Here is a 27,516-nt window from a genome sequence, read left to right as displayed (position 1 = left end):
GAAGTCCAGGCACGCCTACGTCGTTGCCAGCAAAATTCGACAAGCAAAACCGAGATGCGTGTATTCCTGCACCTACTTAGTAAAAATGCACCTAGAAGGGGACGAATGACGCTCCGAAAAATGCGTCTCGATTCCTTGCCTGGAAATATGTTTCTCATTTTCAGTACGCGTCGAGAATCCTTGAATTAGAAGGAACTTAGCTTTGTACATACATAACTGTATGTCCTTTGATCGCATCCTGTTCGTAATTAGGGTCAGAAGAAAGTGTTATCATACACTCGGTTTAACCGCCAGTTAATACTGCAGTACGCAGTATCCCTAATTTTTAGCATACTCAAACCGTTCTCAAACTCATGAAGATAGATGCATACTTCTTCTCATATACCAAGATTTCGGTTTTTTTTTTTTTTTACCTTCAAATTTAATTCCAAATTACATTTTATCCGTGTACGAATAAAATTCCTAGTATGTACGTACTTCGATTTATATCTATAATCGTTCCGTTTTCCCTGTTCGACGAGTTATTTGGTAAACTTGAATTATCCTATATTGTTCTAGTCAGACCCGGAAGTGTAATTTCCATTAATTTTGAGCGTGTGAATCAGAGAAGAACCGTTGCTCAAGCGGCGGAGATTAGCTTCGGTAAATTTCTGCCGACGGATTGATTTCTGCAAATATAAATGTGGTTATCCGGTTATCCGCATAGCAGTCACACGGCTGCCATGGAGTTGCCTGGGCAATGAATTTCCTGTTATCGAATTGAAATGACGGCGGCCGCCACTCGCAGTCGCGCCGTTCGCAAGCCGCTTGCGCAAAGGCGAATGAATATCTATCGCCAGCAGGCGATTTCAATCGCGTTCGAACCGTGAAGGCAGGTTCGAACTCACAAAACTCACAATCATAGCTGAAAACAGACAGAACAGTAAAGTTGGTGTTGTTGCCCGCCGTCTTCCGCTGGTTCGCGCAGACTTTAAGTAGTGTACGCATCCGTGCATCGCGATATACTATTTGATTTGACTATTCCATTTCTATGCATGAATGTGTACAGCATCGTGCGACATACGTGTAGTGCCGTATAACATTGACTTGGATGTCCCGAAAGTATACGGATATATTGTTGTTGCTCGATATGTTTGTCGGGAGCTTAGTCGCACAGCGGTCGAATATTTCTTCGACAATAATGTGACAGTTGATGACAACGGATATATGATAAAACGGTATCATTTTTAACCGCATTTACATCGTGCAATATATATCTCCTCATTAGAATATAAGGTAAAACATCATGTATGTACTTAGAAAAAATAAATAAATAAATAAATTACAAGGTACTCGATATGGAGTGTATATGCATGTGATGGGATTGTGTATTTTAATGCTGTTTGTACGAATTTAAGAAAACTGAGAAAGCAGAACGCTGAATTTTATGATAAGATGTAACCCGGTTATAAAATAATAACATCGCAAAACTCACTTCTGCTTGATGCAAACATTATTATAACGCTATATACTTACGTCTTACAATTAAATAGAGAGTGTGAAAGGTTCGTGTGGCACATGAAATTTTAATCTTGTTGACAGTGGTGAAATTAAAAAGAGAGAGTTTTCCGTTATGGGTTATGTTGCCCTGTTACATCGGGTATAACAATTGTACACACTTACTTGCGGTATTTCGTACTTCGACTGATTTTTACTGATTTCCCAGCTTTGAATGTACATACTTGTAAAAGATTTTAAGGTTAGCTAGAATCTCCGACGTCTAAAAACAATATTTACTCGTGTTTCAAAATTCATTGAATTCGTAAACAGAACTTTATATAGTCACACAAGCATTCCTCATCTGTGTCTCACCTTTCTCAAATTCTCTTTTGAAACCATCTACTTTGCTGTCAATTTTTCAGATTGTTGTTACCAAATTCTCCCCAAAATGAACGGAATACCAGAGATGGAGCAAATCATAAGCCGTTTGGAACGGGGAACAGTGGTCACCAGGTTTTTCCCACGCAAGAGACCTGAGAAAAAGACGCTGTTGATACGTAGAGAAACTAGGCAAATAGTTTGGTCGAGGAGCGCTACGTTCAGACCATTCGAAGGCGCAGGTACGAACCTCAGAATTATTTCTGTACCCTGTGCTTTTATGTGAGCCTCTCTATTTTGTCGTACGTATTCTTTTTCAGTTGAAATAAGAGAGATCAAGGAAGTAAGAGTTGGAAAAAACTACGAAGATTTTGAAAAGTGGCCGGAGGATTCCAGGAGAATGGAATCCATGAGATGCTTTGTTGTTTACTATGGCTCTGAGTTTCGCCTGAAAACATTATCTATATCTGGTAAGTAAAACCATTGAAAAATAGGTTGATTATGTAAAATTTGGTATGCAATTAGTATTCTACTATATTATTTTATGTCGTACCTTTGACAAGATTTAGATTCTACCTCTTTTTCGTATGCTAGTAACTAATTTTAAATTGATTCTCCAGCAATTAGTGAAACAGAGTGCGAGCTCTGGGTGCGAGGCCTTCGTCATTTGGTTCAAGATACCATTAATGCTCCATATCCGCTGCAAGTTGAAAGATGGCTAAGGAAGGAGTTTTACTCGATGGAAAACACCAGGGAGTCGTAAGTCAGAGCTTAAAAAAGCTTGATATTATCTGTGTCAGCTCATTCCAACAGCTTTGCTAAATACTGGAAGTTCAGCTAGAAAAAATATCCGCAATCCAACCTGGACTATTTTATCCTTACGTGATTTTCCAGGAACAGAAATAGCATTAGAATTACCAGCTGAATCAATATCAGATAATACGCTGAATTAGTCTGCCTGATAAACTGTCTTATCTATCAATAACTATACGCAATAGAAGCAGAGAAAATCAATACAGTCTATCAGTCTGTAGTGCAAGCGCAGTTGAACAGGAACCCAAAAGGTTTCATCTTATAACTCATAACGCCAAGAATACGAATGAACATATGTCCGTTAATTTGGAATTCCGCATGACTATTATTTGAATTAAAGCATGAATGATTCAACTGTTTTAAGTATAGTTTCATTAATAGGGTCACCCTGAAGGATGTCAAGGCTTTCTTACCAAGAGTGAACTGTAAGATTATGACCAACCGGCTAAGAGAGATGTTCGAAGATGTTGATACAAGGAACAGAACAGAGTTGGGCTTTGACGATTTTGTTACTCTTTACCACAAGCTGATGTTTGATAATATCGCAAATGTATGTATGGTTAAAATCCTCACTAAAGTTTGACTTTATAGCAATCGTAAGATGTTTTGTCACTTAGAACTTCGCTGACTGGGATAAATTGGTGGGTTATTCGGAAAGTGGACAAACAGTTACTCTCCAAGCGTTTCGCAACTTCTTACTAATAGAGCAACAGGATCCACTGGGAAATATCGAACAGGACGTATCCCGCTTCATAAGAGAATACCTTCAGGATCCCCAAAGGGACATTCAGGAGCCCTACTTCATTTTTTCAGAGTTCATCGACTTTTTATACTCTAAACAGAACGAGATTTGGGATGCTAGGAATGATCAAGTCACGCACGACATGACCAAACCTTTGAGTGATTATTGGATTGCATCGTCTCACAACACGTGAGCCCACCTTCGCTGGTTTACTTTTCTCAATATGTCATTTACTATGTGATGTACTTGGAATAGTTTTATAATTAGTTAAAAATTCAAACAGGTACTTGACTGGTGATCAAGTATTCAGTGAAAGTAGCTGTCAAGCATATGTCAGAGCTCTGCGGGCTGGCTGTAGATGTATTGAACTAGATTGCTGGGACGGACCCGATGGAATGCCGATTATTTACCACGGGCACACTTTCACAAGTAGGATCAAGTTTGTGGACGTTATAAAAACGATCAAGGAACACGCCTTTGCCACATCCGAGTATGATCAATCCTGAAATAATTATCGATAGAAGAACAATAGTCAAGTTTCACTGATTCAAATCCTTACAAAACGTCCCCGCAATTTCTCTTTATAGATTTCCAGTCATTCTTTCGATTGAGGATAACTGTACGTTACCCCAGCAGCGCAAAATGGCGAGTTGGATGCGGGATATATTTGGTGATATGCTGGTATCCCAGCGCGTGGATAAAAACGAAACTGTTCTTCCATCGCCGGACGCATTGCGGCGAAAAATTTTACTGAAACATAAAAAACTTCCGGACGGAGTAGACGAGAATCTGTTCATTCCCCAAAATGATGACAATAGACAAGAAATGGATCTTAGGAATATCGGGGAAAAAGGCGTCCTATTCCTTGAAGATCCAATCGATAAAGTGTGGAATCCTCATTTCTTCGTTCTAACCGGCCAGAAATTGCACTATACGGATAGATATTCGAAACCTCCAGAGGCAAATCACGATGACGAGGAAGAAGGCATTATTCACAGACCGCCGGAAGTGAGTGCGCACTCGGGAAATCCCGTTCGTGGTTGACGTCTAAATTTAAGCATACATGGAAAAAAATGTAATCTAGATTTTACATTTATCGTGATGAATATACGGACAAAACTTTTTTGGAGTCAAATCTACATCAATTGTGGTACATCTACCTAAGCATGTTGTAACTCTTATTACTGGATCTGTAAATCTTGCTGCAATTGTCATATATTCACCATAGGAGATGTAAAATCTACAACATTTTTCTTTCCGTGCACGTAAATTCAATTAATGATATTGATGCGAAATATGATTCCTTTTTGTTACTCTACTGAAAGGGCGTGCCAAACGACGAATTGCATTTTGGAGAGAAATGGTTCCATGGAAAGCTGGGAAGAGATAGAGAAGAAGCTGAGGAACTACTCAAACGTTATTCACATTTGGGAGACGGCACGTTCCTAGTCAGACAAAGTTTCACTTTTGTAGGAGATTATTGTCTCTCATTTTGGAGGCAGGGCACGGTCAATCACGGTCGCATTAAGATCAAGCAACACATGGGTCAAACGAAATTCTACTTGATAGAAACAAACTGTTTCGATAGTCTCTATAGTCTAATTACTCACTACCGTACTCATCCACTTAGAACTCAGGTAATTAATTTGAACGTTTCTCTTGTGATTTCATATTCTTTCAGCATTATGAAGACACGCAATAATTCTGGGATTGCGATAACTGAGTTTCCTCGGTTTTTACCGCTGCGCAACAAAAAAAATTTCGACCGTGATCTTTTGAAAGTTATTTGATTATCTTGAATCGACTTTCGTACTATCTTACGACAAGTGATATAATACACTGATTTATCGATTGTCTAATTTTATGGGGTGTAGGAATTTTTGATAACTCTACGAGAGCCAGTTCCTCAGCCAAGTAAACATGAAGAAAAGGAATGGTGGCATGCCGATTGTACTCGTGGCGAAGCGGAAGATATGCTGAGACGAGTATCTGCCGATGGAGTCTTTTTGGTGAGGCCTAGTGAGAAGGAAGTCAATTCATACGCTATTTCCTTTAGGTAAATTTCAAAAAATTGTTCTTCTCTTACATTTTCACTTTTACGAATGCAGACATGCCCTGTTAATATTACCTTTAAGGCCCAATTTTATTTCCACCGATCATTTGTGATGGATATCGATTCTTAGTTCTCTAACTTTTGTTCGCTCTAACACAGGGCAGAGAGAAAGATCAAGCATTGTAGAATAAAGCAGGATGGTCGTCTTTACACTATTGGAACAGTCCAGTTTGAGAGTTTGGTTGAGCTGATTAGCTACTACGAACGGCATCCGCTCTACAAGAAAATTAAGCTCACCGATCCTGTGAATCAGAATCTGCTGCGCCGAGCTGGTTTGGTGAGTGTCGATGTTTCTTATCATTTTATCTATTACATTATTCCTAAAAATTCTATTGCGTCCCTGAAAGTTTTGGTTTTTTTCCTCGTATAAATGACGGGTTTACAAAAAAATGCAACAGTTGTTTGTTTGCTCATTTATTCATTCACTCAACTATCTATTTATTTACTATACGTAAAATTCAAGGGTATACACTATACATCGTAGGTAGTTCGGACTATACAGTGCGTAAAATTGTCAGTCGTTTCAACACAGGTTGTGTGTTGTGGTCGCACCTCACAAACCATCGCGATTATTATCAAAATTGCACGTGGCACCGACCCATTTACCAAAATCATTACCACCACCGTTAAATAACCCGTTTCTAAATATTAAGCTAAGAAATTATGCCCAGATTAGACGAACGCGTGAAGTCGTCCAGGGCTGATCAATATACAAGTAAATAAAATTCCTAAATATTATTATTTTCTGCGGTGTTATAACTCGAGGCAGCGGTAATTTATTAAAATTAAAATTTAACTCGAAGTATAAATTTCAACTTTATTTACGTAATGCCCTGAAGCAAATAACGCATTATAATAATAAGTATAATTAACCGAAAAGTAAATCGTTATGAATAAAAAATGTATAAAAATTCCATCACAATCACCCGAATGAATATTTGAAAAATACGTATAATCATCGTATATACGATATATTCATATACATCTATAAAAATACTATCATACCGTGCAAATCACAAATTCATTAATCGTATTACGTATGTAAGGTAAGTACGTACATCGTAGTAAGAACGCAGCAATACGTTATAGCAAATTCTTCGCAAGACTATAAATCAGTCCATTATTACAATAATATTTTCTCTCTATTCCTCCGATCACTTTGTCATTTTCTTTTGTTCCTCTTCTTGCACGCTGGCGAAGTAGGGTCTCAGCACTTCGTAGGGTACCTTGATGAACCTGCGCTTCCGGTTGCCCTGCTCTCCGTTCTCCACCTGCGGCGAGTACAGCACAATTTCTTCTTCTCCTTCGGTGCTCGCATGATTCTCGTTGGCCAAGTCTCCGGCAATATTTACGGACTTCTCAACGCCGTCGGACTTTCTGGGCAGATTCGGATCCAGAGAGCCGTTCGGACTCGTATCCGCCGGTTTGTAGAACATCATGCGATTCTTGAAGCTGAAATTTTTTACGGGACTCGGCTTCGCTTCCCGAATGAGACTCGGATTCTCGTCGATTTTCCGTGAAGTCAACGCAACGTGGACCAACGGAGACTGCAGATCCCCTTCCTGGAGCGTCGCGGTCTCTTTCCCAATCTCCGGGACCTCTGAGTTATCCCTCGCTACCTGGGAATTGTTTCTTTCGTCAGTTTGTTCCTCGGTTGAAACCGCCTTGGCAGTTTTTTCACTGGAATATGACGGACAGCCTCCAGATCCGCAAACTTCGTCCGGTGAGTCGACCTCGTCGACGGATTGCTCCTGCGTTTCTTCGTTTTCACGGCGCGTCGGAGGAATTGTTGGCTCGGTCGTTGGTTTTGTCTTGTCTTCAACTTGGAGTGAGGAAATACGAGGAAGCGACGTTTCCGGAATTTTCGTGGCCGTTTTTTCCTCGTCGCAGTCGACGACGTCCGTCGATCCAAGATCTTCCTCCACGGGATTCTCGCCGCCCTTCACCTTCAGTTTTCCCACCGCCTCGCGTTCCTCCTCCGCCTTTATTTCCTTCGATATAATTTCCCTGATCGCCGCCGCCTGCTCCATCACAATGTCAGACATTTTTCGGGGTGGACCGAGAACGTAGCTCTTGGAGGATTTCACTTCCGGTATATCCAGTTCCGCCTTCTTCCGCCGGTTCTCGGTCATCAACTTCCGCAATTCCTCAGCCGGTATGTCGATCTCCTGGAGTTTTGACGGTGATTTTCCCGCGTGATCCACCTTTATGTGCGCCTTGAATCCGCCGCTCAGGTCCGTCGTGTATTGGACGATTCTCAACTCACCGTTCGGCTCCTCGACGGCGTAGCTTCCCCGTGCGCTTCCACCTTCTCCAGCTTCTTCCTGAGTTTTGTAATCCCCGTGCTCGTCGCGTACGTAGTATTGGAATCGGTATTGCGTTCCGTAACCCTGCAGGGACGAATCAGTTCACAATTTTTAATTCGTTGTATTCTAACGTATAGGCAAATTGATAAGGAAAGGGAATCCAAGTTCTCCTCAAGTCTAGCAATATTAGAGGCTTTGGTATTTCGAAGAATTCTTTCTTGTGCTGTTTCGATTCGTTAAAAATATCAGAACATTTCTCGCCCTTGTTGATTACAAGGATCTCACAGCTCATGTGAAAAAAAAATAAATAAGTAAAAAAATTACTTAACTGCGTAGGTTTTGCGGATTTGGAGACCAGAATAATGAGGGATTTACTCGCATTTGAGATATGCGATGTATACGAATCTGGAATCATATTCCCAGACTTGGCTGTGATATATGATTCCAGCGTTACTCGTTTATTTATTTTTTAATGTTTGCAATGCTTCTAAATTACAACTAGACATTAAACACACACTTATATACTCACAATGGCATCCTTAGGGCTCGAAAGTACGGAGATGTGAGCGAGAGTTGTTCGGCCGCAGAGAAACTCGATTCCTAGGAAGAATCCGATCTGTGCCGAAGCGAAAAAATATGAATATGAGCGAAACATTTTGCTCTTTCTTCTTGTTAAGTATTTTCGATGGTTTGCAATATCGAACACCAATAAACAGAGAAATCAAGATTGATCAACTATGAAGGATGAATTTTTCATCCACTATTCGAATTTGTATTAATTGATCGATAGACCACGATCGCAGCCGAGAAATACGAATACGAATTACGAGCTCTACTCACCAGCCACAGTACATCCATTTTCCCGATCGATCTTTGTCGTTGCATCCGTCTCGATCTGTCCGCGTCTGCAGGTGGATGGATTATGCCGGTTCAGGTATACCACGCCCAACGATCCAACCTCGGTCGCGTCTTTTTCCAAACTAACCCCGACTGCATGTCTGGAACGCCTGCTAGGTACAAATGTTCCCCTCCCAAGAGCGTCGTCGAAGAAGTTTAGTAGATCCAGAGCGTCGGCAGTTCATTGCAGATCTTCTTTCCTCCCGATGTATGTCTACATTTATATACATGTAGATTTTTCAATTCTTTTTCGTGATTAAAAATATCAAGACAATTTTTCGCTGCTGAGAAGAAATCCGTTATACTCGAAAGTTCGGTTTAGGCAATGGAAATGGAAATCTGCATGATAAGATGTTGTGAGATGAATGGGGGAAAAATTCGAGCAAATTAAACCCTTCGATTTTCTCCTACAGATTCGAGGAGGTGCTTGAGTGCACGTATGAACGTAGAATGGAAAAAAATTGTAGATAATATGAGGAAATTTTTTGTGGCGATAAATAGTTTGCGAATAGGGAAATCGATCTTGTTGCAAATCTTATTGTCGTTTTATTTACACTTTGATAAATAACGGCATTGCTATTTGTTCAATCGTATATAGAGTAAATAAATATCTCGGGAATTGGTCGTATAGCCACGATTCAAGTTTCGAAATTTTTAAACGTGCGAAAAGTGAAATGATTCTTCAAGTGCTATAATAAATGACAATTGCCAATACACGGAAACAATAATGGCAGTAGATTTTACAATTCATGTTTGCAAAATTTCGCAAGTTTATCGTTATCTGGTCACTTCGGACGGAACTTACTCGCAGTTCGCATGTATTCTTTCGTACATTTCTCTGATATATGAGTCTGCAGCTGCCGTTGCATCAACGGCGAGGACGTGATGTGGGTTTGAATAACCGCGGACCATTTTCGTCGTCATTGTAATCGCTGATAGTCTTTGACACCGCAGAAGTTGAGCTGACTCGACTTGAAACGACAGGCGAGAATTCACACGTACGAACATACAACGCGTCTGTATATATTTTACGCGCACGACGATATTTCTCGTCACTCGAGACGGGAAAAGGAAAAGGAGTTCAAGTGGTTGATCTTCGCTCACGCGTTGCACCAGCTGCTGTGCTTCTCTCGTCGCAGCCTCTGAATTCAAGGAAGCGAGAAACGAGATCATGTTTAGCAAGAAGCGGCATTTGGCAGTGCGGATGGCGGTCTCGCGGTCATTTCGCAAAGTGTTCGATTCGAAGCACATATTATCGTCGGAATAATGAGAAAACGGATAAAGCGAATAATCTGTTGGACAATGAAATCTACCCAACAAAGGGACGATCGATCTGACTCTGCGAATGTACCTTGCAAATTCACCTTCGAGAGGTGAGACACCAGACGAGTCTACCTTTCTCTCAATCTTGATGAGAAATTATCGTAATCCTCGAGGGGTTGCGCATTGTGAGATCGGTAACCTGAGATTCCGAGACGGAAAAATCGCAAATCCGAGTCTCTTGCTACCGCAGGCAGATATTTCCTAGTGCACAGTCCCTCGCATAATCCTGTTTTTCAAAATACTCCCACGGTTCGGGACCCGGTCGAAGGGTCGTCCCTTATTTGAGGAGGTAACAAGTGCGGCTCTGCAGAAGCCAGGAAGCAGAATGCCGTGACTCCGTCCTTTTAAACCTTATCGTCAATCGGGGCAGCTAGCTTTTACAGGGTATGATTATTCTAATGGAATAATCTTTTACATGTTTTTCGGTTTCCGAGCTGTGCTTACGACTCGCACAAAGATTGTGAAATTCTTTCATAAACTCTTGGAAAGTTAGTTCGACGGTCAGAATCTTGCGAAAAAAATACATTTATATTCTATCTCCTTATAAAACAAAATTGAGGATAGTGCGTAGCATGTGGTCGCAGATTAAACTTTGTTGCAAAAATCACGTGTGACGCGGTTGCGGTAGGAAATGACTAAGCGAATCGTAATCCGTGCTCGCTGCTTATACTCTCAGGATTCTTTCCTTTGCTTCGGAAGTTCAAATTTTCCGTCTTCGTCAGCTATTTGTTTGCGATGGCTTCGATTAGTGATTAAAATATGGAAGGTGAAAACCAGCTCTGCGAGTAATCGTATATATATAATTCGAGTTCCTAGCTAATTGCCTGATTTTTTTACAATTTTTGTAACTAATTCAAACTCCATTATAAGTGATAAAATCATCGCGACAAGTTTTTTAGTATTTTATTCTTCACACAATTTTTTTCCCCTATCATCCAAGGTGAGAAAATTAACTTTCGATCAACGAGGGGTGAATCGATCCGGATTGAACTGAGAGCCTGACAATGAGATGGCAATTAGATCTGAATAGCGCATGAAAATCTTGTACCAAGGATCTATCTCGTCGATTTCTGGCTCAGTACCTTATACCGTGATCAATGAATTACCTTCTACACAGAATTCTTTGATCAGTCTTCCTCCCGCCGTCGTTAACGTACCGTACAAATAACCCAACGTGTCTTTTTACACCCTACAGTGATCCTCAACGTCCACTTTTCCTTACACAGAAATCGTTTCAGCGTGATTTGGAAACCAGATTTCGTTATATTTTTTTTACATACAACTACAATTCTTCAATTTTTCACATACATACATACAATTACACTTTAACCTCCTCGAATAGCGTGTAACAGAAAAAAAAGAAAAAAATTCTAAAAATGGGAGATGAAATTACGGAGGGATGCACAGCAAAGATGAAAATGATAGTGCAAAATTCGATTTGGATTTCTATGAGATAGAAAATTTATACGCGACAGGTGTTGCGGGACAGGGAAATAGGGACAAAAGATGTTTGACGGGGCGGCTACCCTTCTTCTCTTCGTCCCTAATACCTTTGCCTTTCTGCCCTTTCAGGTGATCATAAATTCTTTGAAAAATCTCAAGCGAGGGGCAGAAAGGCCGCGGAAGGTGTGACTGTATGTATCTATGTGTACATAGAAGAATAGGGCACAGGTGACCCCGTGATGAGGCAGGCTGTCATGTACGGATGACTGTCTCTCCCTATCCCTAGACTACGCAGGGCTTGCACACTACCTGCGGCTTGTGTATAAGCGACGTCGCGTGAAAATACCGGTCGAACTGGTAGGATCGCGTAGGTATAACGAGAACAGGATTTCTCAGGTTCAACAGTCGGCGATTTTCTGCAATTCGCACGTTCTGCGTGCCTTGAATAATGATCAGTCTTTAGTCTCTGTCTGCACGTCGGTTATGCTGTTTTACATGCAACGATATAGTTTTATCTGCAGCACGATAATTTAGCTGACAAAAAAATTGTCCATAAATATTTTTGCACGCAATTATATTATACACGTGATGTATATGGGTTAATCTACGGTGAAGAGGAAATAGATGAAAGATATTTTTTTTTTTTCCATGAAGAGAACAACGCCCGATTGTGATTATTTTCTTCTTCTTTAATATCGCGATTATTATCTCGAATTTTGCGTCAGGCTGATTTGATACTGTTTGTTAAATTATAGTCCTTATAAATATGATGAGGAATTCATCGTCTTGCGGTATTATTAAACATTGTTCTGGAATTTTATTTAGATACTGAAAAATTTCTTAAGTCCTGTTCAATTTATAAATATTTTTCGATTTTATGCAATCGGAGGTATTTATGTTTCCTCCAAAAAATCTGTATTTCAGGAAATCATTTCTTTGATTTTCAATGGTTTCTGAATGTTACCCACCTGATAAAGACTTTTTAAGAAATGAAGCGTTTGCAGTGAAGTATCGTATTTCCTGCATCAAAAACCTAACTTTAAAAACCGGAAGTGCGTATTGTGTTTGGTGGCGCGTGTCTATATTATAAAAGAAGGAAAAAAACGTTGATAGAAACGTCCTCGAATACCAATACAACGTAGATATCTATAATTGACTTCATAATAGAAACCAATTCCAGTAAGTTAACCAGCTGGCATTCATCATTTATTCTTCCGATGATCATACCGGATGTGAAAAATTCACAGCAGGTGCGCCAAGAAGCTCGTTTCACTTATTGATACGATAAATTCTTACGAATGAGATTAATATTCAACCATGAATTAATCACGTCCAGAGTTTCGTGAATGAAAAAGTTGATCAAGTAAACAATAAAAGAGTTCATGGTTTTTTCAATTTTTATAATATAACGATACAAGTATTTGAATATTTTATATATTTTCATAATCTAAAACTTTGCTACAATTCTTTGAAAATAATCTCTGCTAATGTTTCGATTTCTTTAGAGGTTTTAAACTAATTTTGATTTATCGATAACACTTTGAACAGAAATTCTTTCACGTTCACAGTGAAGAGAAACGATTACTTGATGTTCATTTACGCTATGTCTACACGGAATCACAGAGTTTACAAGGTACACGTGTCAATGCACGTGCGGATCTGTGGCGTCACGTAAAATGTTTGTCTTCGTGTTAAGGTTGGAGACTCTCGTCTTCACGGGGAAGAGTTCCTCGAAGTATGTAATGGACGCATGTACTGCATCGGTCAACTTGCACCGCGTAATCATTTAATTATATCTATTTCTCTACGTTAGATCGAGAACCATTTTTTCTATCTTATATCTTTTTCCATCCTGCTCTCTTCCTGAGCTGCCTCAAAAGACAGAGCTTTCACTTGTGGTACAACGTGTGACCTGAAGATTGATTGCTATCATTTTTTTTCTATCACGTTAGGCAAGTCGTTTAATAAAAAAAAAATTTTAATTATTACTGGTCGGTGATCCAAAGATTCTTTTCCTTTTTTATAACGAATTACAGGCAATTTTTTTTTCATACGTGCGAAAGTGAACGTCTGGAGTCAAATTCTCTGCTCTTACAGACTTTTGTTTAAGCTGCAATTATAACTGAACTCGATAGCGACTCGAAAAGTATCTTTCATTTCAAAATTTATCTTACACTGACATTTTTACTCTTCTTACATTTCCAAGATCGTTCATCATCGGCTCTCGAGCTCTCTTCCTCGCTACTCCTCTCCGAATCGAATAATGTATTCGTTTCGTACCAAGAATCACAAAACAACCCCCGCGGAGCCGAGCGAGTTCGTGGTAAAGTACTGTCCGTCCCTAAGTGGTTTCCCGAGATCCTATCAGACCCCAAGGCGAGGGTAATGTATTCTCGGTACAGCTCGGGCCCCCTAATCCCTCTTTATACACCCTGGGATCACCCGGACCCAGGATATCCGACGCCACGCGATGCGCATCTTAAGTGGAGCCCCGCTTCTTGGTGATACGTAGTTTTATTTGCAGGATATTATGTTTATACGTGAATTTAACATGTGACACGTGTCGCTCTTCCTAGGCCTGTCGTTATTATTGGTATCATCATCATCGTCATCATTATTGTTATTATTATTATTCCTAGCAGAAATTTGAATTAAAAAAATAGGGAGGAAACCGCAAGTTACGTTAAAAAAAAATTTTCACCGTCTGTCTTGAGCGTCTGATTGAAAATTATTTACTTACAATTTTTTTTTCTGTTTCAGGAACCGGACGAAGGAACGGTTTATGGCACATCTGGATACATGGATCCTAGCAGTTTTACATCTCCGGTAAATTGCAAAACTAACGACTTGATATTCATCCGCAAAAAGTTTTTCCACAATCTTTTTAAAACCCTGAAAAATTCTGCAAGTTGGTACTTTTAGCAATCCAACTAAACATTTCGTTAGACCAACAGATCTTGAATCGACACAAATAAATATTTATTTCCCCGCCCGTGATCGCTCGTTTAGTTGATTCTACGACTTTTTTTACTCGGTGTAGTTTGCAGCAAAACAATTAATCACTGAATATGTAGGAATTTTTTTTTATTTCATTTTTTTTTTTCTCGGTATTTTGAATGTTTGCTAGGATATTCAGACTCTTTGATATAAATTCGAAAAATCTGTCCTCTTGAGGGAAAGTTAATACATATATAATAAACATTTAATTTACATAAAAAAATGAAATAAAATCAAAATACTCTACATATTCCCAGATTAATGGTTCTGCTCCAAACTAACATATACTTTAGTTGTGTTATTCTATTCACATCGTTTGTCTGATTTATTTTATTTACATATATAATATATAGAGATTATCTATCTTCCCAATAGGATTGTATTCACTTCAAGTTAACATATGATTTACTGGTATATGTACACGTATATACTTAGATAATAGTAATTATTATTATATTGATTCTAGTTGACGGTGAAAGCTATTTACGACTTTAAGGGAACCAGAGATGATGAATTGACGTTTTCAAAACATGCGATAATTACGAATGTAAATTGCTGCGAAGGAGGCTGGTGGAAAGGAGATTACGGGGGGAAGAAGCAGCAATTATTCCCTGCTATTTACGTGGAGAAATTAGAGTCTCAGGAAAACATAACTGAAGTAAAGAAAAATAATAATAATAAAGTAATTGAAAATCATGTGAATGCGACAAGATTTCGATCCGTTTCATTTTATATCGTCTGTAAAAAAGCGTTCTTTTCATGTCTTCAGTTGCTTTCGTGTATTTGAAAAAAAAATTTCATCTTCCTTCCCAAGAAATCGATTACAGACATTCCATGAACAGTAGACAGACGGTCCATCTCGATATTCTTAGTAATTGGCTTTTAAAATATCATCTAAACGATCAATTTTTTCGTAAAGTTATGTGAAATTTGCGACCATTATCAAATTAAAGGAGTAGGCTGAAAAATTGTTGAAAAAGAGAACATTTTTGCAAATAATCAGATACTTACTGATATCTAAAATGCCGAGTTTAAAAAATCGTGAGAGTTTATTCTGAAAATGGTACAAATTATTTTAGAAGTAATTATATAGATTTATCGAAAGGGACCACTCTGTATGCGATGTAACATCTGTTATTATATCAACATAGTCGTCCGATTCCATGATGCTTGGAACTCTGCAAAAGGGATCTCTGGACATTACGGGAGCAATTGTGGAATTGGCAGTCAGGGAACGACCTCTGTTAGATTGGGTTCTTAGAATACAGACTCCGAACACTTGTTCTACGTTTGAAGCTGCTGCTCCATCCGAAGATTCTGCTCTGAGATGGATGACGAGCATCCGAGAAGCTGCAGAAAATGCTAGTGCTAGGGTGAGTATATCATGCGTAAAGTGATACACTAATCATTATTTTCAATGTATTTTTGTGCTACCTTAAATACTCATAATATCGGCATTCTTTCTTTGTGCAGGAAAATCAGCATAAAAAAATGGAACGAGCATGGCGAATAGCGAAAGAAATGTCTGATCTTACGGTTTATTTCCGTTCAGTTCCTTTCCATATGGAGAGAATCAAGTCCAAGGGATTTGTCTTTTACGAAATGAGCAGTTTCCCAGAAACGAAAGCTGAAAAACTTATTTGTCAGCAGGACAATAAGTTCTTTTTGAAGTATCACCAGGTAATAAACACCTACCAGACTTGTATGCGTTATTCAATCGGTATTAGTTTTTGCGCAGCTGAAGAATATTATGCTTTTTTTTCTTCAAAGTGGTCGAGTTTAAATTATTTGCATTTTTTCGCAGCATCAATTCAGCCGGGTGTATCCGAAAGGTCAGCGCATAGATTCGTCGAATTACAATCCTGTGGCGATGTGGAATTCTGGAAGTCAGATGATAGCTCTCAACTATCAAACAGGGGATAAGCCGATGCAGCTTAACCAGGCAAAGTTCAGAGAGAATGCTAACTGCGGGTATTTACTGAAACCTGGATTCATGTTCAGAGAAGATTTTAATCCATACGACAGAAACACATTGAATAACGTTGATGGGATGAAAATTAATTTAAAAATTATTGGTGCGAGGCATTTGAGCAAATCAGGAAGAGGAATCGCTAGTCCGTTTGTCGAAGTCGAAGTTGTTGGGGCGGACTTTGATGCTGGAGTAAAATTAAATACCAAAGCAATAAGTAAGTTAATAATAATAGTTTTGTTTAGTTTCTTATACTTTATTCTATATCGTATGATTGAATTTTTATTCAATACTTTTATCGGACAAAATTATGCAAATATTTCACGTTTTTTTCAGCGGATAATGGGTTTAATCCGATGTGGAATGAATCCTGCGAATTTGAGATAGCAAATCCATATTTTGCTCTGTTAAGATTTGTTGTACAAGATGAAGACATGTTCGGAGAAAGTAATTTCATCGGGCAAGCTACATTTCCGGTATGCTGTCATACTATTTCTTCATTTACTTCGCATATCGCTGCAAGCATGTGAAAATGAAATAAATTTGTTTCTGTAATCTAAAATTAGGAAAATCTAGTCCTTCTTTGAACTCGCACCTCCTTGAGAACAGAGTGGTGTCGGTCAGGCATGCCCTTTAAATTAAATGAAATTACTTAAGATGGTAGATAATTTTCTACATTCTTGCAAAAGGGTTACCATAATTCATCAAATAAGCTGAATATTCTTCTGTTTAGGTCCGATGTTTGAGAACAGGTTATAGAAGTGTGCCCCTCAAGAATAGTTTCAGTGAAGATCTCGAACTTGCTTCTCTCTTAGTTCATATTAAAATTGGATCAACATCGGTATGTACATGAGCGCTAGATTCAATATATCTGTTATGAAATTCACTAAAAATGTCGAAAACATTCGTAACGCATTTCCACATCCATTACAGGAAGTTGGACATAATCATGTTCTTAGACATAATCCTGTAATGACCGGAAACACTCCGAATGAGTCAGACACAGATTCTCACACTAGGATTCCCATATTGGATTTTTAAAGTTAGACGAGTGATTGTCAATTCAGTTTTATTGACAGTGCTGGGTAAGATATTTATAATTCGGATATTTTTTTAATTTTTCAATACGATAGTGTATAAACGCAAAGGCAAGATAACCGATCAAAAATTTGTTTCTATTTTTCCACAAATTCCTGACTGTTAACAAACTTTGAAAAAAAGCATCAAAATATTACACTATTTTGTACATATCACAAGCAGATTCTAAGCTGTTAGGATACAAAATCGTTGGAGATCGTGAGAAGCATACAGCTATATTTGTTAGTTGATTCTAGCCTTTGGGTGACTATTTCTCAACAGTGACATCATGTGTATACGTTTTCATACCCAGTAATAAATTTTCTATAAATCAACAAGTACATTAGCTGATATCCTCCAACTAGTTTGTTAAACTCTCGACAAATGTCTGTTGGTCTTGCGTAGTAATAAAAAGTAAAATTTTATTAGATTAAAACGAGAATATCAGCGAGACATATCATAGAAAAGGAAATATTAGTACTTGCGCGAAAACAAAACAGTCAACCAATTTAGTTTTTGCTATAAATTTATCAATCATTTGGATCTTCCAGCATGAAATGTTTTCTTTTTTCTCTTGTGCATCCCGAAAAAGTCTCGTATAGTAATCGAATTTCAATATAAGATGGATCAATATTTTTTGCAAACATCACGATATCCCTGTAACAAATAATTACCTTAAATAAAAGATATCATATATTCATTCCATTGGAAATGGTGCAATTAATACATGTATGTTGGAAAATAAGATTGAGGTAACAGAAGGTAAACGATTACAAAATTTTGCATCTTTAATGAAAAAAGATTTAGTCGTTCCAGATCGAATGAAAAACAAAATGCCGTTTGTCTCATATTATAATTAGTTCTTGAAGGCTGTAGTATGAAACTTTACCATTTTGAGGCCACTTGAGAACGTTATTTCAGATATTCTGATCTGATAAATTAATACTAATAGTCATAAAATAAGCGAAATATTTATTAAGTTTTCTAAAAAAATTATAATTAGTAATCACATACGTTACATTTATATACATCAGCAACTTCACTACGAGACTATAAATGCAATATTTGAAAATAATACGTTTAGATCTTGTGTAGATAGACAAATCATGTTATCAATCCTTCCAACGAAGTTGATTCGATTTTTGAGAAACATGTTACCAATAATAATTGACTAATTATTAGATTATTTATATCCTACAGTCTATTATAGCATGTTCTCATTTATTAAATAATGTTTGTATACAGTGTGTGAAAAAGAATATAGGCTCAACATTGATTGTTCTGGTTGTTGCATGATCATTGATGTCTCCCGTACATCACTTGCTCTGTAATTAGTGTATAATTCAAGTTGCTTGCTCAGAACTTGCCTATCGTTATAACGTACCTACATGAAAAGGCTTTGCTCAATGTAACAATCCAACTGCTAAACCATATGTCATCAATTTATTTGGTCTTGAGCTGGATTAACCATTAGTTAAATAAGTACAAAGCAATTGGTAACGCAAAAAAAAAAAAAAAATCGCAAAATTCTTACAATGTATAAATGATATGGAACGTAAACTATTAATGTGCATTTAACACAAACATTCATACAGAAAAAAACTTCAAGGAGAGAGAGGATATACATACATTTAAGTATGCCTGATAGTTTAAAATACAATGCATTTGTCGATTATAGGTAAATGTTTCATTAGTATTAGTAATAAAAATAGTATGAGCAAATTTTTTTCGTGCAATGAGTTATACTGCAGCATTCGTACATAATGAATGTATCAAATGTTTTCTGAATTGCAGTTTTACGTATAATACATGAACTAATTACGTGCTCTCCAACACATTCTTATGACTGAGGTCCACGAGTGAATATATCAATTTAGGAAACTAGAACAAATCTATGTATATTCTAAGAGAAATGTTATGTCGCTAGGACAAATACAGTTAAGTGAAATATTTTGTAACTTCTTGTCATTTCATATTATGTTATTATTGACATTGTAATAACATAAGTAAGTTTAAAATATATGCATGCACATTGCGACCAAAATGAATCGAGTTATATTAATTTCATTTACCAAGAAAGAATCGTACTGAAACTGATTTTATAGTATCGGCGTTATAGTTGTTCACATAACATGATGTGTGTAAGAAAAATAAATGTATTTATCTTTATACAATGTATAACAAAAAGGTTCTTTTTTTATTTAAGCATTTTCTCAAAGTGCCTATAGTTTTTCATTATGGTACGTGAGTCTCCTGCATAAATTTCTTCATAATGTAAAAGGGGCAGAAATGTGAATAATCAACAGTAAAAATGTAATTCTGATTTATTAAATTTGCAGATAATTTCATTACACAACTTAATGTGGTGTTAAATTTATTCGGTTGAAAATCTGACGTTAATACTCTTTTACATACATATAAGACGTATGTTGTGCAATAGTTTGTCAGAACTACAAGAAACTCATATAAGAGTTGTATGATTCAGTTACTTTAGGATGACTATTTATTGTTTTTGACTCCTTCATCAGTCTCGTATGCTACTGCATCAAACATATTGTACAAATCACTAGGGTACCTAAAAAACTCGAATACCATGTAGATATTCTCTTCGTTTATACGATATCTACTATGTGCAAACAAAGTGAATTCATCAGGTGGTAGAAGTTGCATGACCGATCCCTTTTTAAACTCCAGTGTCCTAATCTTAAATGGCCTCCAGGCATTGAAGACAGCCTTATAAATTCCTGTTTCTTTGTCGTGATAGATTCTCACTGGAGCTTTGTACGCCAAAATAGCTGATTTGATATTCATCAAATAAAATGCAATTACAATCCATATGTTCAAGGCTGCACCCATCGGATCAGAAAAGGTAAAATCAAATTGGTATAGTAATTCATAAATACATCCCATTGTTGCTCCAACTGGCATAAATGTGAACATATACTGAGCCTGAGTGTGATATTCATGTGAGGTATAGATAATGTCGTAATTAAGTGGTATACCATCTGTGCCCTGTGTTTTTAATGATTTCGAAGTCCTTTGTGGCAGAACTTTGCACATTTCTCTTGCTAGTGGCCTATTCATCATTGCTGTTGTAGAGTTCGATGGCATGTCGAACTTCACATTTGATGCAACTTTCCAGTAATTGCATAGTCTTGATCCGCGCAGCAGAATACCGCAATTAAGTGCTCCAATCATTTTGCGTTTTCGCTTGGATCTAGAAACAAGAAAGGAGTAAGCCTGTTAGGACTTTACAATAAGTTTGAAAAAATATCCTAGGGGTAATTGGAATCAATGAATCCCAGTTGCAAGTAGATATTTCTGTACCTTGCCAGTAAATCTTAAAGAGTGGGCAATGACGCTTTATAGAAAATACTCAACAGGTTTCAACAGAGATACTTTTTTCCTGTTGTGTGAAACTGCAATCTTCTCCGAGTAGATAGATGCAGCAAGTTTCAACGCGAAGAATATTCGAATTGAATTTAAAAGGGCGGGCGCGAATCGTACGCCGTCTGCCGCCTATTCGTAGCATTGGCAAGAAATGCGCCAATGCTGCCGAATGCACCCGTAACGCGCCGCCATTCGGTAGAGTTTAGAGTTTCGAGCTTGCTCGGGTTCAAGATTAGAGCGGCGAGATTGTTGAAGAGAATTTTTTTAACGCGTCAAAGTTGATTGTGATTTAATTGGTGATGAATAAATTTGGCAAATTGAATACTTCGCTGGATATTATTCCTTTGCAAGGTTCAAGTAATGAGGACAAAAGCAAGATCACAAACAGGCAGAGAGTTGACGAACTTCCCAGATCAGTCATGAGGGACCCACTAATGGTTTCACGAGTCTACGCGGTGAGTTTTACGCCGTCATTTATCAGACTCTACAGGCGTATACACGACTGGATAATGAATGATAAATTGAATCACACCTAACCTGAAATCTGCGTTTTCCTTCAAACGATTTACACTCCGTTCGCGGCGTAGGGTTCAGCAGAAGTATGAGGATATGGCGAAGCCGTAACTCGCTGCAGAGCCACCGCCACGAGCATTCGGCGTTCGCCATAATTTGGCGCAATTTTTAAAGCAATACGGAAACAACGTACGCGTGGCGATGTCGAATGTTGATTTTTTTTTTTCCCCCCTTTTTTATTCACCTGACAAATGTTTTATTAGTGTAATTTTGAAATTCGTTATTTCAGTTCTTACTTGACAATGAGGACAAAACTTACATAGATGTGAACGAGATTGCTGATTATTTACAAAAACGATACCGTGACTATCGCACAAAGAAACGCAGTGCCTTTAGGGCAATGGTGCGCAAGGCGTATAATGAGATTGCTGATGGCTTGGCCAAAAAGAATGATTTCAATCCCAATGCTCCTTGGCAAGAAGATGAAGATGACGATGATGAAGACGTCGAGTTGGAAGTATGGATTTTTCACATATGTTAGTTTCAGGAAATTTTCTGTAGATCATTCAAGTCTTGTTTGGGTTATGAAAATACAATCAGCAGTAATTAACTTTTCTCAACTGCTAATCATTTTTCTATTAACTGTTATTCTTTTTTCTAATTGTAGCCGGATGCTCCTAACGATACATTGAACAACCAGCTGCTGAAGATGTATAAAAAGAATTTGGATGGTCAGAATGGAAACTCAAGTGACAAAGAGTTGATAGATATTAGTAGTGACGATGAGCAAGGTAAAATGGAAGCAACATCTTCTGGACATGTCAAGAAGCCTAAGGAATCCCAATTTCCTGAAGAGCTCAAGAATTCAAAGAAGCTCAAAGGCACTAAAGAGTCCAAGGAGACTGAAGAAAACAAGGGAACAAATGAGCCGAAGGATATCCATAGAGAGGTGAAGAAAAATCCTATGTATACCAGATCAAGCACTCCCAAGCCTTCGCCCTTGGAAGTAGATTCCGCACTTCCAAAGGGAGTGAGTATTCTGATTTTTGCTGATAGTAATTTTTACCAGTAACCGGTGATGAAATATGCCATGGTTTTTTGTTACAGCGCGTGTCTGAAATAGTGTTACAATCCCCCACTCCAGAGAAAGTTAATAAAAAACGAAAAGTTGAAAGAGATAGTAATTATGCAGTTGGCACTGCAACGCCAGCCAAAAAGAAGCGAGAAGTGACGGAATCCAAAGTTCAATTTGCCGATATCGGTGGAAATACAAAAGTTTTGGAAGAAGTTTGCAAGCTTTTGATTCACATCAAACATCCTGAGATTTTCAAAAAATTAGGTATCTCTCCACCTCGAGGATTCTTACTGCACGGACCACCAGGATGTGGAAAAACACTGTTGGCTCACGCAATTGCTGGGGTAACTTGAATCCATTATTTCCATATGATAGACAATTGCAATAAATCAACATTACGAACATTTCCACTGCTACTATATAGCCAAATTGTAATACCAATCTAATATTTTCTGTTGGATTGATCAGGAATTAGCTGTGCCTCTAATAAAAGTTGCTGCCCCAGAACTTGTCGCAGGTGTTTCAGGAGAGAGTGAATCTCGAATACGTGATTTGTTTGAGCAAGCAGTAGCAGTGGCTCCATGTGTCTTATTCATAGATGAAGTAGATGCTGTTGCGCCACATAGGGCTACAGCTCAACGAGAAATGGAACGACGAATTGTTGCTCAGTTGCTTTCATGTCTTGATGGTAAGTTTGGTGTGCATTTAGCAAAATTTTTATTTATTTCTTTAGTCTATTGTTGTGTGCTGATGCAGATTTGGGCAGCAAAGAGAATGGTGATCGTGTTCTGGTCCTGGGTGCGACAAATAGACCAGATGCGTTGGATCCGGCTTTGAGGCGAGCCGGTCGATTTGATCGTGAAGTATCGCTAGGAATTCCCGACAGAGAAGCAAGAGCTGGAATTTTAGCTGTTATTACAACCAAGCTAGCTCTAGCATCAGACGTCAGCTTAACTAGGATAGCTGCACTTACTCCAGGTTTCGTCGGTGCAGATTTGGTTGCGTTAATCAGAGAAGCTGCCGTCGCAGCTGTTAATAGGTAATCTTACAACACTAGTCAATATCTGTGACAAACTTTCAGAATTACATGTCTAACTACATCAGGATGAAAATTGACAAATATTTTGCAATTTTGAGAGAATTTGTTGACAATTTTTTTTACTTGTTGGTTCTTTTCCAAAAAAAGTTAATTATAAATTTTACCTATTTAATGGGAAGAGTATTCGGAGATCTCAAGAAGAAAACTACTGTGGAAACTGAACCAGTTGAGATCAAGGAGCCGGAAGAAGTTGTCAAAAGTATTCCAGATACTGAAGTTTGTAGTAATGCACAACCGGATTGTGACAGTATACCAAATGGAACTGAAGGGAGTATCAGCGAAGGCAGCGTGGTGCCAGAAATTGCGGCGGCAAAGCAGGAAAATACCTCTATGCCAAATGAATTAGAATCTCAAAATGTTGATCCAGTTGAAGAAACAAAAAAAATTACTGCCTTCTCAAAGTCGTCAGAACTGACTGATTTGATGATGTGGCTTCACGACCAACCACCACTTTCGGAGGAGTACCTTCAAGGAGTGTTTATCGAACATCGGGATTTTGAAGCTGCTCTGTCTGTTGTTCAGCCATCTGCAAAGAGAGAAGGATTCGCCACGGTCCCAGATGTTACGTGGGATGATATCGGATCTCTACAAAATATTCGTCAAGAATTGCAAATGTCTATACTGGTGAGTGTGGTTAATGATAAATTCTTACCTAACAGTAATTACCTAATTAAGTCGTTGAGAGTTTTTATACGTGCAACCATTTTCAGGCACCTGTGAGGCATTCTGAAAAATGTGCAGAGTTAGGTCTTACGACTCCGACTGGAGTACTGCTGTGCGGTCCTCCTGGTTGTGGTAAGACTTTACTGGCTAAAGCAATAGCCAATGAAGCTGGTATAAACTTTATTTCTGTTAAAGGACCAGAACTATTAAACATGGTAAGTTTATTTTACTAGTTTTCTTCGAACTTGTATCATTAGTATGAACAAAAAATGAACAACGAACTGCAACATAATTGTTGGGGTCAAGTAGATTAATAAAATATGCAACATACAAGTACGTTGGAAAATCTTGTCTTTTCTGTCATAGTACGTTGGAGAAAGTGAGAAGGCCGTTCGCCAATGCTTCATTAGAGCACGAAATTCTGCTCCTTGCGTCATATTCTTCGACGAATTGGATGCCCTGTGCCCAAAGAGATCGGAAGGTGATAATTCGGCGACATCCCGTGTGGTGAATCAGATGTTGACGGAAATGGATGGAGTTGAGGGAAGGCGCGGAGTTTTTCTTATGGCTGCTAGCAACCGTCCAGATATCATCGATCCTGCTGTTCTGAGACCTGGAAGACTCGATAGAATCTTATATGTCGGATTACCAAATCCAACAGATCGTGTTGATATTTTGAGAGCTTTGACTAAGGTAACTTTAGTGAGATATTATTACTTATTAAACATGACATCTCACTTGAATTTTCTTAACAAATTGAAATTTAGTGGGTATTTGAATATCGAACAGTTTACACTTTAATGATTTATTTTTGTTACCAGAATGGAGTAAAACCAAAACTAGCTACTGATGTAGATCTGGCCCAGATAGGATTTAGTGAAAAATGCGATGGATATTCAGGCGCAGATTTGGCTGCCTTGGTTAGAGAGGCAGGCCTTGAGGCATTGAAGGAGTTAATTAACGGATATCAAGGACCTGTGGAAGTTGCGATGAGGCATATTGGCACTGCTCTCGACAAGATACGACCATCGGTCCAAGAAAATGTATGACAATTTGTAACTGGAGGTTTTCTGCTGAATTTTAGGTACCTACTTACTTTTCAAACTTTATACTTTTCGATTTACAGGAAATTAAACATTATGAAAAGCTACGAAAAATTTATTCACCGGTGAAAGATGATTCGGATGTTACTCCGATGGAAACTCCGATGGAAACTCCGATGGATGCACAGTTGGTCGACACAACAATGGAAGCAATGGAAACGTGAATATTCGTCTATTTGTTGCCGAAGTTTTTTCACGAACCGTTTATCTACGTCAACAAGGCTCTTCGCTGAATGCATATGAGATATTAGATTATGAAGTTCATTTATTTTGACTGTGGTTTATGATTGTATATGTAGTGATTAGCGATTAAGAATTCATTGATTTTTATTATATATATACATTCTTATGAACATCCCCGAAGGTCTTGTTGTGAAAGGGTTTAGAACCGAATCGTTGTATACGCGTCTCACAATACAGCCAAAGATAGTAGGCTAGTGTTGAGTTGTAAGTATTAACCACAATGTGGAAAGATTTACGTAGCCAATATCATTTCTGTATTGTAATATTTGGAAAATCAAATTACCAGAGTACGAATAATGGATTTAAAAATTTCAAGAAGTCTTTAATCACTCCTAGGAACAATGCATACTTACGCACGGGCAGTTTCAAAGTGTATATAATTTTGAAAATACTTATGGTTCACACTGCCACCTTCGGCAGAAATACGAAGCAACGCGATGCGAATCATATGTTTACCTGTTAGTATGTATATCAGTGTTTTACCCGGTTTCGGGATCTCCACTCTAACTTGAGAAACACGAGATACATATTGCGCATATATTTTGCTCACTATTTTGCCACTCGAAATAACATGTGCGCAGCAAATCAAGCTAACAGACAGCTATTGCCGAAATCATCTGTTGTACTAGGTAAATAAGCTTTATTCTTGTACTCGAGCTAGTAGGCAGAATTCCTATTACTCTGTATATTTCATTGCCCTCTGTAAACACAAGTATAGTAGGTATCACTGATCCATTACAGGGATAGATTCCCATACTGATAGGTATAAAATACTTTAGCTTTAATTTCAATCATACGAATATTATTAATGTTCAAAGTTGGAAATATAGTTTTAACATTCTCTACAGATTCTTATAGACTGTAGGACCAAATTAATTGTAATCTTGAATTACTTTGACGTCTGTAGAACTTCAGATGTACAATGGCAACCTGCATTAATTCAATAGATGAATTCAGTTTTCGTATTATTTTTCACTAAATGCATGTTTTTATTTTAATCTCACCCTTCCAAATAACTAATTTGAGCTGTTTCTGTTTAGGATTTTAGGTAAGAGATCCAAATTATAAAACCATTAGGTAGTTTCATAGTTTTCAACATTTTTACAGAGAGACAGTATAGATGATGCGATTAGGCTGATGTGCGTTATTATTGTATAAAAATGCTATGATATATATAATATGTATATTGTTGGACAGAAATGCCTTCTTCAGCTATATCGTGGTGTTGTATTCAATTGTTGATCATACTACAAAACGATCAACATTTTTTTTCTACTCCATTAATACATAAATTGTAACCGTGAATATTATAGCCTTGTTAATCACCAGCAAACAATCTCTGGTTTCTCAAAATTAGCCATTTGTAAATGACATTGAAATATTAATTTTTCATAGACTCTACAAAGACGAACGATGTAGAAAACGACTCGCCAGTTTTTATTCCTGGATCTCTAAAATCCACAATAATATGTACTGTCTCAAATATGAGAAAACTTATTTTTCTAACTTTGTGTATTCTTTTACATAGAAATAAATGTCTTACACAGTTTAATCGATTTTAATTAACTAATCATTAGATTCACATAATCAAATTTTATCAAACATTATATATAAATACATGCAATGAGTCAACTTCAGAATCTGCATTTATTGCAACTTTCGATTTTACCTACGGATAATCGATAGTGAAAACTACGTGAATTTCAAGACTCGAACATGTTTACAAACAATCGAAGCGCGAAGCAAAAAGAAAACATTTGACAGCAGCCTGAAGGTCGCACATTGTATAGGTACCTAAGACTCTCGCAAGTTCGAAAAGTAATCAGAAGTGTCTTGACGCTGAATACATTCGGTCTCGGGGCTCCGTCTTGTAAGAATTCGGGTTTCTACGCG

The 27,516-nt window shown here is 37.8% G+C and overlaps 4 protein-coding genes across 6 annotated transcripts; 2 read left to right on the top strand and 2 right to left on the bottom strand.

The window, feature by feature from the left end:
- The first annotated feature begins 960 nt into the window (after positions 1-960).
- On the top strand, positions 961-19,890 carry LOC124405392 (1-phosphatidylinositol 4,5-bisphosphate phosphodiesterase gamma-1). The gene is made up of 19 exons (XM_046880251.1): positions 961-1,275; positions 1,902-2,099; positions 2,178-2,327; positions 2,478-2,616; positions 3,052-3,220; positions 3,288-3,601; positions 3,696-3,902; positions 4,000-4,420; positions 4,738-5,049; positions 5,287-5,468; positions 5,625-5,802; positions 14,255-14,320; positions 14,958-15,149; positions 15,643-15,864; positions 15,965-16,171; positions 16,296-16,677; positions 16,797-16,936; positions 17,194-17,301; positions 17,394-19,890. The coding sequence occupies exons 2-19, from the start codon at positions 1,928-1,930 to the stop codon at positions 17,499-17,501; spliced, it is 3,669 nt and encodes a 1,222-aa protein (XP_046736207.1). The 5' UTR covers positions 961-1,275; positions 1,902-1,927; the 3' UTR covers positions 17,502-19,890.
- LOC124405395 lies at positions 6,512-8,903 on the bottom strand. The gene is made up of 3 exons (XM_046880258.1): positions 8,672-8,903; positions 8,361-8,447; positions 6,512-7,915 (listed from the first exon to the last, which is right to left on the bottom strand). The coding sequence occupies exons 1-3, from the start codon at positions 8,714-8,716 to the stop codon at positions 6,680-6,682; spliced, it is 1,368 nt and encodes a 455-aa protein (XP_046736214.1). The 5' UTR covers positions 8,717-8,903; the 3' UTR covers positions 6,512-6,679.
- On the bottom strand, positions 19,846-21,602 carry LOC124405399. Of its 2 annotated transcripts, none has more exons than XM_046880266.1 (2): positions 21,465-21,602; positions 19,846-20,754 (listed from the first exon to the last, which is right to left on the bottom strand). In XM_046880266.1, the coding sequence occupies exon 2, from the start codon at positions 20,733-20,735 to the stop codon at positions 20,037-20,039; it is 699 nt and encodes a 232-aa protein (XP_046736222.1). In that variant the 5' UTR covers positions 20,736-20,754; positions 21,465-21,602; the 3' UTR covers positions 19,846-20,036. The 2 variants fall into 2 exon arrangements, with proteins under 2 accessions (XP_046736222.1, XP_046736219.1); XM_046880263.1 differs by lacking the exon at positions 21,465-21,602 and adding an exon at positions 21,314-21,448.
- Positions 21,123-25,936, top strand: LOC124405393 (nuclear valosin-containing protein-like). Of its 2 annotated transcripts, none has more exons than XM_046880253.1 (11): positions 21,123-21,382; positions 21,730-21,957; positions 22,108-22,389; positions 22,548-22,859; positions 22,984-23,203; positions 23,272-23,554; positions 23,734-24,238; positions 24,325-24,492; positions 24,644-24,970; positions 25,099-25,320; positions 25,404-25,936. In XM_046880253.1, exons 1-11 carry the CDS (start codon positions 21,227-21,229, stop codon positions 25,542-25,544), a joined length of 2,844 nt encoding a protein of 947 aa, XP_046736209.1. In that variant the 5' UTR covers positions 21,123-21,226; the 3' UTR covers positions 25,545-25,936. The 2 variants fall into 2 exon arrangements, with proteins under 2 accessions (XP_046736209.1, XP_046736208.1); XM_046880252.1 differs by having other exon boundaries at positions 22,108-22,470.
- Positions 25,937-27,516: the final 1,580 nt, after the last annotated feature.

This window comes from Diprion similis, chromosome 4 (assembly GCF_021155765.1).
Source record: "Diprion similis isolate iyDipSimi1 chromosome 4, iyDipSimi1.1, whole genome shotgun sequence".
NCBI lineage: Eukaryota > Metazoa > Arthropoda > Insecta > Hymenoptera > Diprionidae > Diprion > Diprion similis.
Note: the sequence above shows the minus strand (reverse complement) of the source record. Positions and strands in the feature narration are given on the sequence as shown.